At 38.7% G+C, this 12,858-nt stretch overlaps 2 protein-coding genes across 3 annotated transcripts in view; both read right to left on the reverse strand.

Moving 5' to 3' along the window:
* Positions 1-2,778, reverse strand: part of LOC138693047 (zinc finger protein ZFP2-like) — a 35,884-nt gene extending 33,106 nt beyond the window's left edge. Inside the window, exon 1 of the mRNA XM_069816595.1 lies at positions 2,576-2,778. The gene's annotated coding sequence lies outside the window, so the exon portion shown is untranslated. The remainder of the gene's footprint in view (positions 1-2,575) is intronic.
* A 1,577-nt stretch (positions 2,779-4,355) lies between these two features.
* LOC138693445 (zinc finger protein 235-like) overlaps positions 4,356-12,858 on the reverse strand; it is a 32,350-nt gene continuing 23,847 nt past the window's right edge. For both annotated transcript variants that reach the window (XM_069817408.1, XM_069817411.1), the window contains exon 5: positions 4,356-7,961. In XM_069817408.1, the coding sequence (XP_069673509.1) occupies positions 6,947-7,961 (1,015 nt within the window). In that variant the 3' untranslated portion in view covers positions 4,356-6,946. The remainder of the gene's footprint in view (positions 7,962-12,858) is intronic.

Raw genomic sequence — 12,858 nt, forward strand, 5'->3', positions numbered from 1 at the left:
AAATTCATTGAATACTCTGAGAAAAAATTTTGCAGCTTTCTGTTTTCCTTACTGCCATTTCGTTCAATCTGATTCAAGCAATGCTGAACATGTTTTCACTAACTCTGGACTTTGCAATTGAAAAAATTAGGAGAAAACTTTCAAAGCATGTTGATAGTGAATGTCATAAATCTTTAGTAAAATGGAACAGTTTTCTGGAAAGTGAATGTAATGGCAGAGTGATTTCAAAACTAAAAGACAAACACAAAGATGACCTATTGCGTAATCGCTCAGCTGTGGTCGCGTTACTTTCTGCTTGGCAAAAACACTGGGCTTACAGCCAAACTTTCTGATGGGGACAGATAAAAAAGCTATTTTTTTTTTCTTTGAAAGGAGTAGTTATACATATTTTAGCCACTCGACCGCAATTACGAGAGCCGTAAAAAAAAGAAGTTCGCCAGGGGCTGTTAACAGAAAGAAAACACAATTTCATTAGAAAAATTGTTTATAACAGACACAGCAATTATTGAGCTACTTTCCAGCATATTCCCCATCGGAATTGAGCCATATGTCATATCATGGCATCGACAGAGAGGTGAAGACGGTTGTCAAACGCTGGTTCCGATCCCAGACAGCTGACTTCTACGAAACAAGGATACAAAACTTGATCCTATGGTATGACAAATTTCAATTCCAGTGGGGAATATATTCACAAATAGCGCAACAATTGCTGTATCTGTTTCAATACATCTTTCCATGTAATTGTGCTTTTTTCTGTAAACGGCACAAAGGAAAATCACTTTCTGAACGGCCTCGTAATTGCGGTCGAGTGGCTAAAATTTGTATAAGTACTTGTTTTGACATTAACATGGTGGAAGAAAAATTTTAACTTTTTTATCTGCCCCATCGGAAGGTTTGTGAGAGGTCATCGCGAACTGTTTCGGATGACGATAATGATAGATAATAATAAAGCGAATTTGTTGAAATTTTACAACCTATTACTTCTCACAAGTTAGCTGCTCTAGAATTTCATGCTACTTATCTGGGGTCTTCTTGAACCCAAATATATTTGTCAATTATTAGAGATGATAGATTTTCGCAATCGCGATAAATGCGAAAAGTTTCCAAATACTACGTAATGACGTAACTGTGCTTTAGGGAGAGAATTTCATACCTTTCGGTGGTTTTCTAATCCGCGATAAAAAGCGAAATTGTGTACAAAATGCGAAATATATGAGTAAGTGCGAAAATATAATTCCATGATTTTTTTTAATTATATACACTCTGACCAACCTTTAAATTTTTCTTGCACTTGCACATCATTTGCTTTCTGTTCTAATCCCCCCCCTTCCAGTTTCAAGCATCTAGAACCGCCACTGTTAGCTAGGCAGTCATGCCCAGTGCATAAGCGGAACTTTGCGACTGCTCCATTTCTTGGTCTATTAGGTATTGCTAAGATGTCCCTTTGCCAACATTTTCCTTGTGTTCTCTCTTAATATATTGGGCGTAAGCTTCTTAGATAACACTCTTAGTGTTTCATTTAGCTGTAAAATAGGGTATTTATTGTTTCGTTGTTTGGGTTATCTGGGCGCCTTTTTTAGCCAATATGTCGGCCAGATCATTTCCATAGGTAGGAGTTCACTGTAGTTTTACTTGTTTATATTTTTCTGTTAAGAAGTGTAGCGCATTTTGGCAGTTCTGGATTTTTAAGACTTGAGTATCAATGGACTTCATAGACTATCGCTGTATGGAATCACGGAGGATGACCACCTTTCTAAACTTTTCCTGGTGACGCATTAACCGATTTAGAGCAATGATGATGGCTGCAACTTCTCCGTCGTAAGCTGATCTGTATGTTCCTACTGTAGCATAGAATCAAAGATGTTGCTATAGTATATATATATATGCCTGCTCCGGTATTTGCGTGATATGTCATCTCTGAGCCGTCAGTATATACATGCAACCAATCTTCCTTAGGATACTTATTATGCAGTGTTTCTAGAGCTATTATTATTATTATTATTATTATTATTATTATTATTATTATTATTATCGTTATCATCATCATCTTGATCATTTCCTAATTTCACTTTTATATTTCCATAACTTTAAGGTCATTACATGTCATTTTTCTGTTATTTTAAGGTCATCAACTTTCGAGCGCTACTCATCACAGAGAAAGGCGAGTTTTCTTAAGGTCGAGTCAGTGACAGGTTAAGGTAAGTTACTTTAGGCTTTTGGTATGCCTTACATACACTCACAATCGTCTGAGAATGTGACTACTTTAACCAAACCCCTCTCCCAGGCTAGCCGTCTCATAGTGTCTGTCTTTTTGTTTGGAAGGTGGGGAGGGGGTCCTTCCTATCCGCCTTCCTTTGGTAACGTTATTGCAAAGAATATATTACAACAGTACAATATGCTGAGTTCGACTGAAAGCCAGGAAGAAAAGTATGCGCATGCCGTTTACTCTCGCGTGTCTGGGCCAACATCTCTTTGTGAAGAAGAATCATGTACCGGTAAGTAACGCATGTACGGAATACAAACTAACAATAAGCTGTTCTTTGTGGAAGAATATAATGTATTTAGGCTAACATACCTGTTTTCAGCTCTCGTTGTTAATAATTTGTCTCATCCATTCAATATTAACGCACTTAAGATTCCTGACAGTGCACATTGATATCACTGCATGTCCAAAGCGAACTGTGATCATGAATGCCGTGTTACGTACACTGAAATGCGGTGGTATGTGCATGAAAAAGGATCTCGTGTAGTGATGAGATATACTTCTCACTTGTGATCTCTGTTCGACCTGTGACTGCTCACTTTCGATCACGGTGATCTTAGACAGTGAAACAGTGATAAACAGTGATTGAACTGCGAACTTGATCGAGGTGAACACTGAGCAGTCCGTTCCTCACCGCTCATTAGAGCGTTTCACTGCGTTATTTATGAATTCGCTGCTTTCAGCGCTCTCGATATTTTCCACGTGGTAGGAGAGGGTGAGAGAATGTTGAGGTTATGTGTATGTAGTTCACTGAAGTCAAATGTAGACACAATACTGAGCTGTAAAACTTTTAATACATTGTCCTGCGAAATTTTTTGTGACAGGATTATATAATTCTCACCCCTTCAACAACAAATGGACAGAGTAGGCTAATTATGCACAATGAATATTATATTATAGACACAGACGTAAATGAATACCATAATAAACTTAACCTATTATCTCATGGACTGTTACTATTAAAAAACGTAAGCGTATTAGCTTTATTTGCACTTAATCTGTTACGGCGTTCTGTCAGCAAGAGTCCAGCCTTTGAAAAAATCCTTTCGCGGGGTACTGAACGTCCCATTGCACAGAATTGTTCTTTCATTAATCTGGCAAGGTAAGGATAGTTATATTGATATTGTAACTTTTATTACAAAACAAGAATGTAATTTTATTATTTCAACAATAATAATCACTTTCTACAATTTAATTCTGCTCCCGTCAACAATGGGATTTCCACTCCACACAGTAACACAGTATTCGTTATTGCACTCCACAGACGACAATGACAATTTACTTGAATTATTGAGAACAACAATGTACTGCTAATTTTAACTAATGTTCACAAAGCACTATTTACAAATCAGTACTGCCAGTTCTCAGTTCACAGTTCGTTTGCCTTGGCTAGTTCTTCTAGCTCAGTCACTCGAGTTCACAGTATCTCGAACCACAGACCTTCAGAGACAATCCGCAGAACTTCGAACTCAGGTCCCCCAACTGCGGTCCACTGCACTCAAACTCAGGACTTTCGGCTCTACAGTTACGGACACAACTCAAGTCGAACTTCGGTCTCAAAGCTGGCTTCAGTGCTACACAAGACTGGCTGGCTTGCTGTCCACTGACTATAACGACACTGCTCAAGTTCACTCGCGTGTCGTAATTTATAACCACACCATAGTTACGAGAAAGTACGATTGCTCGAAATTTCCAGAAGATGGCGCCTATCTAGGCTTCTCTGGATTTCTCTCCTCAGTCACCAGCTACTTTACTCCCCCCTCTCTGCCGCGGACTAGAGTGTCGTCGCTCCTCTTACGTCGCGCCCCTCCAGAGCCTAGCGGCTGCAGCCCTCTTCGACGCGTTTTCTCGTGAGCCCCGCCCTCTGCGGGACGCGTGATCGAGCCTCACCTTGGCTGTCACAATATTTTTCCACCATTTTAGTGATTCCTTATGGTTGGGCAGCATGTCGTCCTCCAAATAGCGGTCAATTTCAATTATAGCCTTTGCAGTTGGAGAGGTCTTTGAGGGCTCTCTCTCTCTCTCTTTTTTTTTTTTTTTTTTTTGCAATTGTACTCTTCAGTAGGCTCCATAGATTAACTTCTTCTTGATCCGCTGAAGGCTGAGGAAGAATATCATCATGACTTTCTTTGAATATTTTCTCCGCCACCAGAGCTACAACTTTTTTTTTTTGGTATTTTGTGATACTCGTGGATATGAAAATGCCATTGTTGCGAAACGAGGATCTATAAAAGTACACACTATCAGAGTGTTACTTTGTTCTAAATTTGAAAATCTTTTTCCAATTTCAGCTATCAAAAATTGAATTACTGCTTTAACCTCTGATCTGAAATTCTTTTGCAGAAAGGTACTGCACACATTGTTCAATCCATGAACAAGAGGAATTATGAGGCTAGCAGTGGCATACTTTTCTCAACTTATTGTTTTTGTCAGGTCCTCGAATGGTTTTAATATTTGCACAAGTTCACGAATCATTTGTTACTCTTCTGACGATAATACTGATAATACTGACGCTGATATAACCTCTGCAGTTGCGAGCGTCGTTAAATAAACCATAACATTTTAACACATATATCAAATTATTGGGATCAACAGTGTGGTTTTAGGCGTAATAGATCGACTATTGATAAGATTTTCTGTATTCGACAGATATTGCAGAAAAAATGGGAGTTCAACGGTTGAGTACATCAATTATTCATGAATTTCAAAAAGGCATATGACTCTTTTAAGAGAGAAGTTTCATATAATATTCTTATTTTAATATTCCAAATAAAATAGTTCGATTAATTAAAATGTGTCGCAGTGAAACGTTCAGCAGAGTCCGTATATGCCAGTTTCTGTTGGATGTTTTTCCAATTCCCTATGGGCTAAAACAAGGAGATCCACTATCACCTTTACTTTTTAACTTCGCTCTAGAATATGCCACTAGGAAAGGCAGTATAGCAGACAGGACTTCAAATTGAACGGGTTAAATCAGTTGCTTCTCTATGTAGGTGACGTGAATATGTTAGGAGAAAATGCACAAACTGTTAGAGAGAACACGGGAACACTACTTGAAGCAGGTAAAGAGATAGGTTTGGAAGTAAATGCGGGAAGACAAGGAATATGGTCATCTTTCGTGAACAGAATATTGTACGAAATGGAAAGACAAAAATTTGAACTTTATCCTTTGAATATGTGGAAAAATTCAAATACTTTGCAGTAACAGTAACAAATATAAATTATACTCCGGAGAAAATTAAACGCAGAATAAATATGGGAACTGCCTGTTATTATTCGGTTGAGAAGCTTTTGTCATCCAGTCTGCTCTCAAAGAAGAAGAAAGTAAGAATTTATAAAACAGTTATATTACTGGTTGTTCTGTATGGTTGTGAAACTTGGATTCTCACTTTGAGAGAGGAATAGAGGCTAAGGTGTTCGAGAATAAGGTGCTTAGGAAAAGATTTGGGGCTAAGAGGGATGAAGTTACACAACGTAGAACTGCAAGCATTGTATTTTTCACCTGACATAATTAGGAACATTAAATCCAGACGTTTGAAATGGGCAGAGCATGTAGCACGTATGGGCGAAAGGTGAGGTCAGAGGGAAAGATACCTTAGGGAAGGCCGAGACATAGATGGCAGGTTCAATATTATGGTAGAGACTGGATTAATGTTGCTCAGGATAGGGACTGATGACGGGCTTATGTGAGGGCGGCAATAAATCTCCGGGTTCCTTAAAATCCATAAGTATGTAATAATAATATTAATAATGATGATAATAATAATAATAATAATAATAATAATAGTAACGAATGCCACCACTACACATTGACACGAACATAGCTGTGGGACACTGACATACCACAGTCTAATATATAGTCACGAAGCTCAATACGTAGTACATATGCATCCATAGATAGTTGCTAACCACTAGGATCGCTAATATCGCCTCATTACAAACAATGCAAAATAGTACTTGCACAGTCTATTGTTCCCAGCACCCTTACAACTTAAGTTTCGTGACTGTATATACTAGACTGTGGATATACCAAGGTTATGAAACCTTACCCAACTGAGTGTACAGTGCTGCCTACATAAGCACACTTGGAAACTTCGCGAACTTGTCAGACTATGTATCCACTGCTTAAACACACAGCTCACAACACAGACGCCGTTGGAATTTCGCATTACTTACATAAACAACTCGGAAATTTCGTTCCCCTCTATTTACGGCAAAAAACTTGATTTCCTATATTAAACAGCTATACAATATATTTGTTGAAAATAAAATTTACAATTCCAGACCGCACCTCTTTCCTACGACCTTGCGTTAAAATGACTTCTCACCTGAATGTAACAGTCCAAAGATTTTCAGACATTGCGAAGATGGATTTTTTTTATTTCAATAGGTTATTTTACGACGCTTTATCAACATCTTAGATTATTTAGCGTCTGAATGAGGTGAAGGTGATAATGCCAGTGAAATGAGTCCGGGGTCCAGCACCGAAAGTTACCCAGCACTTGCTCATATTGGGTTGAGGGAAAACCCCGGAAAAAACCTCAAGCAAGTAACTTGCCCCGATCGGGAATCGAACCCGGGCCACCTGGTTTCGCGGCCAGACGCGCTAGCCGTTACTCCACAGGATGGATGAAATGTCGGTATCACATCGCATTACATTATGGCGGGTCATAGCAGCGCTTTTCACACGTCTTGTCGTTGGTGTGTACGCCTGCATGACTTCTTTGATAACTCAAATATGCGAACTTCTCGCGCTGGAGAATCGTTTCTGTGCAACCTAATACCATCTGTGTGTAAGATTGCATGTCTTTTTAGATTATACAATTGCGCGTAAGTCTTCCCACAAACATCGCACTTGAATCGCTTCTCGCTGGAATGTTTCAGTTTATGGATTTTCAGATTCTGAGAAAACGAGAAACGTTTGCCGCAAACATCGCAGTTGAACGGCTTCTCGCCAGTATGTCTGCGTTCGTGAGTTTTCAAATTTTGCAAACGCGTGAAATGTTTCAAGCAAATTTCGCATTGGAATGGCTTTTCGCCTTTATGCGTGCGTTGGTGTGTTTTCAGATAATTGAAGCACGTGAAAACTTTACCGCAAACATCGCAATTGAATGGCTTGTCACCGGTGTGTAAACGTACATGGTCTCTAAGGTTATTCAATTGTGTATAACTCTTCCCACAAACATCACACTTGTATGGCTTCTCCCCTGTATGTGTCCGTTCGTGTCTTTTCAGAGATTGTGAAAACGAGAAGAGTCTACCGCAAACATCGCAGTTGAACGGTTTGTCGCCTGTATGTGTTCGTTTGTGGGTGTCCATATTTTGCGAAAGCGAGAAACGTTTCCCACAAACATCACACTTAAACGGCTTCTCACCTGTATGTGTACGTTCGTGGGTTTTCAAATGCTGGGAAGATGTGAAAACATTCCCGCAAATATTGCAATTGAACGCATTGTCATCAGTGTGCAAGCGCGCATGCCTCTTCAGATTTGCCGATTTCGAAAAGGCCTTTCCACACACGTCGCAAGTGAGTGGCTTGTCGTCTGTGTGTATGCACGCATGATCTGTGAGAGTTTTCAAGTCCGGAAAACACTTTCCACAAACATTACATCTGTACATCTTGTCTGCATACTGGTCCCCATCTTCTGCAATACTGCAGTAGTAAGATGACACTCCTCTGTTGTGGGTAAATGCAATGCTATGAAGAAAGTAGAAGCATAATAATGTTTCAGTGATACATGAAACGCATGAAAACTCTAATAGTACATTATGCAACGAGCCTATAATGATAGTAATTAAGACGCGAGTATGTCTGTTTTCATACGAGAGTCTTAATTACCATTATAGGCAAGTTTAATACGACTTTTTATACTCGACCATATTTCTAACTTGAAATTATTCAGAAGTATTCATTTTATTTGTATCTGACAGAAGATCGGAAGTGACCTTGTTCATAGCTCGTAAATTATGAGATGTGCGCAGACGCGAAAGTATTGATTTTTTTCCGAGGAATAATAATGTCACTGACCTTGATGTAATGTAACATGAACTAATTTTGATATAACCTGGAAATTGATTTACAATTGAAAAACGATATGACAAATTGAATTTATTTGAATATTATTTACAATTAACGCTAATTATTATAATAACAGAACATAACCTTCTGCGACAGTATTGGATTTCCAGCCTCCGTGACGTTTCCCTCGTTGTCTTTAGATTGCATATCCGAGAATAATCGAAAACCTGAACTTTAATGAATAGGTGCACTTTAATGACATGCATTAAAGGACTGCTACCAGGTGTATAATTACTACATTTCGGCATGGTCGAGCACAAAATACATAAAATTTGGGAAATCCTTCGATTTTATTATATTGATATCATAATTGCAACTACTACCATACTTGAGTTCTGACAGCCTAAACAGAACTCTATTGGCCTCATATAATTTCTTCTTGCAAGAGTGAATTCTATTGAGCTATTCTGTCTGTCTGTATTTATTTATTTATGTATTTAATAGTTAATTAATTTATTTATTTATTTATTTACCACAGCTTCCTCAAATGAGGTGTTGCAATTGCACAAAACATACAAAACAAGAAACGAAAAAATTGATAATGAAAAATAACAGAATAAGAAAAATGACAAACAAGTAAACAAAGACACAAACAATGGAAGCTAACAGAGCAGGAAAACTGAAAAACAAACAGAAGAAGAAACAAAAACAAACAGTGGCAGTTAACAGAATAAGACACATGACAATCAACTAAACAATCAATGATAGTTAATAAGAAAAATGATAATGGTGCATAAGTTTTTACAGTTCATTAAATTGGAGTCTATATGTGTAAGAGTTTGACTGACTCTTTAATTACGAGGAGGGCCAGTTCATTCAGAAAAGATTTGTGCAGCCCTGGGGTCTTACTGAATTGAGATGAGAAGTTACGTATCGCTCCTCTTACTCCAAACATCAATCCTATGACAATCATATCATGAACATGGTATTTATCTTTATAATACGGGATGGTTGCACCATAGATTGTTTGTTTCTCCTCGTGTACGTCTTCAGGCTGTTTCAAACCTGATGGTGGGGTCAATGATCATACACTGCGACAGGGATTCACTAATGGCGATTATGTCAAATCGTCTGTTACTGCTATTATCGACAGTTCTGTGGAGTTCTTCATAGACAGATTATTTTATTCTTCTAAAGGCATCAGCCAATTTAGTTCTGACTGCATGGTGCCTATGTATACGCAAAGTTTCACCATAAGGGCAGACTCCCAGGACAAGTCCAAGGGTTTCTATCTCACTGAGGCATCGCCTGGAGTGGCCTACCAAGTATGGCTCTTACAGCACTTACGTTGGCCGTCATTTTGAGAGCCTCCTTCCATTCACCACTAGTCATTCCATCGGGCTTGTTATCCATTTTTTAGAGGGTGTGAGTTCACGGTAAGGAATAACGCCTTTTCTCTTTTGAGGTAAGTTGCACCATGAGTTGTGCTATCATTGGCGTAATTCAGTCCTAATTTTTCTTATTTTTATTACTCCTCTTGTATAGTTTGTGATTCAGTTCCATCGATTTTAAGGTTGTTCAAACAAAGCTGAGCTTTCCATTACATATCTGGTGTTTATGTACATATTATTAGACAAAAGCAACCTCATAAAAGACTTGACGTGTTGCAAGTAGGCTTCCCAACGTGCGCAGAGAATACCTAAGCCTTTAAATTTTTTCTCGCAATACAACATATTGTCTGGAATATGTCCAGGAAGTTGTAGGATATACTTAATTGAGCTTTTAGGAATTTGACAGGTAATTTGTCAGGGGAGGGTTGTTCGAAAAGGGTATACAAGCTTAAGACAAATGAAGGAAGAAACCATGTATTTTTGGCAAGGCTGGAGCAAGGGTGAGGTGGTTATACGTTCTGAGATCGGAGGGCTTCCATAGTTTTCGCGGGGTCGAAAACATTTTCGTCATTGTACTCCAAGGCTACTTGGAGACAGTTACTCCAAGATATTTGACGGGTTTCTTTATATCTAAAGTGGGTAATTCTGTAGTGGAATCGAGGTAAATAGATAGCGTATTAAGTTTGCCGTTTACAAGACAGATGCATTTCGACTTTTTCGCGTTAATCTCCAATCCAATTTCATCAAGTCTTCTAGTTGCTATTTCGGCAATATGTTTGGCAGCTTCCGAGTCTTTACCAACAACAATCATATCAGCGAAGCTCAAGATGATTACATTGGGAAGACCTCATACGAGTTTAGAACCATATTCTTCAGAAGTAAGTCATTAAGGATGTGATTTATTGCGATGTTGTATAAAGAAGGTGATTAAGGGTGAACTTTGTCTCACTCCTCTCGATATTACGTACTATGGGTTCAGTTTTTCTGTGGTTAACTTCAATTTGAGTGGTATTAACTTCCTGTAATTTCGCGATAAGTTCGGCACATTGAGAGAGTATAAAGTACATTCAGGGACAAAAAACCGGACACTTCTATATTTGCTTGTATTTTGTTGCCAATTATTTCAAAATGAAACAAAACCCATTTATACAAAATAATGTTTCATTTAGCTCCTTATACGACAACATTTGAAAAAAAAAATCTCTGATGAGAAAATTTACAAAAAATTACAAAGGGCGTATACCTATGGCATCGTTTGGTTTAACTGTTTTTTTCACTTTATGGTACCTTAAACATTAAAAACTCTTTTTAGTAACGGGTATTACCCCCTCTGGCTTGAATAACTGCATCCATACGTCTTGGCATGCTCTCAATTTGGTTAGCAATGTCTTCTTGAGGAATAAGTTCCCATTCTTCGCCAAGTGCTTGCCTCAACTCTTGTAACGATTCTGGTCTCGGTCGTCTATTCTTAACACGCCGTCACAGCATGTTCCACACGTGTTCAATTGGGTTCATGTCTGGACTCCTTGCTGGCCATGGAAGAACATGGATTCCCACTTCTTGGAGATAATCTTCGACCGCATGGGCAATATGCGGCCATGCATTATCATGCATTAAAACAAAATTATCGCCTACAAATTGGCCAAATGGCACAACATGATCAGCTTAACATTCATGTATATACCTATCAGCTGTTAGTCTTCCATTTTCAACAAAAACCAACTCTGTACGAGCATCCGCACACACTCCTGCCCAAACCATCACTCCACCACCTCCATACGGCACATTTTCGGAAATGCAACACTGTGAAAATCGTTCTCCCCTCCTTCTCCAAACTCTTTCTCGTCCATCAGGTGAGCACAGATTGAAACGGGACTCATAGGTGAACAGAACACAGCTCCACTGTCCATTTCTCCAATCCCTGTGATCATTTGCAAAACGCAGTCGTTTAACTTGATGCATCCTGAGAAGTCTGGGACCAGTTGCAGGTCTACTTGATACCAGTCCACTTGCTTTCAACCTCCTTCTAACTGTTTTGGCCGAAAATGGGCGTCCATGCATGTTAACAAATTGCTGGGCTACACTAGTAGCTGGCAGGTTGTGCTCCCTAAGAACTCTCAATACCATATACCTGTCTTCATTTGGATTTGTAGCTCTTGGACGACCCGAACCCGGTCTTCTGGTATATTCTAGGGTCTCTCTATACCGTTTTATGGCATCATGGGTTGTGCTTCTAGCCATATTCATAACATTTGCAATGTAACGTACACTGCGTCCATCATCGTAAAGGGCTACAGCTCGAGCCACATCTTCAGGTCGCATCTTGTTTTAAGACAAATGTTACAACCCCACTTAAACTCAGAAAATGTAAAAATGAAGAAATAACGAATGATAACGATAATGAAGCACAAAATGGTTGAGACAAAATTGTTATAGCTGAGACTCCGAAAGCAAAATTGGAATATTTGGTTGTAATGGCTTGTTTATGAAACAAAAAACAATCAACAATGTATACACGTCTCCATAACAACAGATGGCTACCATAATATTGTATGAGAAGATAATGTTTTGCAAAATACCAGCAAATATTAAAGTGTCCGGTTTTTTTTTGTCCCTGAGTGTATTTCTCAGATGGAGATGGCAAATACGGTCAAATGCCTTACTGATGTCCAAGAATACCAAGATGGTGTTCGTTTTTCTGGATTTGGCATCTTTTAAAATAGAATTAAGTATGGAAGTGTTTATTAAAGCCCCGAAACTGTTTGTGAATCCACGTTGGAACTCGTGAAATATAACAATTCTTGTAAGTTATATGTCAACTACACGCTGGATGATTCTTCTTAATATGGAACAAATGGTAATCGGTCGCCAGTTGCCTAAGTCGGTAACATCGCCTCCTTTATAGATTAATATAGTCCGTGCTTTTGTGAGGCAGGAGGTACTTCACACAACGACAGCATACGTGTTGCAATTAAAGACATGACTTCACAGCAAATGCAGTGGCAGCTTCTTCTTTGCCTATGGTAGTGCCAAACATTAAATCATCTGTATCAGAGACATGTTCGTAATAAGGACGAATATAGTTATTAGGAACGGAAAAATTCTTCGAGAAACAGTTGTGTACTTTGTTGACATTAATAGTACAGCACTGAATTATTTTCTCTGGTACCGAATGATCAGCTTTT

Source organism: Periplaneta americana, chromosome 17 (assembly GCF_040183065.1).
Source record: "Periplaneta americana isolate PAMFEO1 chromosome 17, P.americana_PAMFEO1_priV1, whole genome shotgun sequence".
Classification (NCBI taxonomy): domain Eukaryota; kingdom Metazoa; phylum Arthropoda; class Insecta; order Blattodea; family Blattidae; genus Periplaneta; species Periplaneta americana.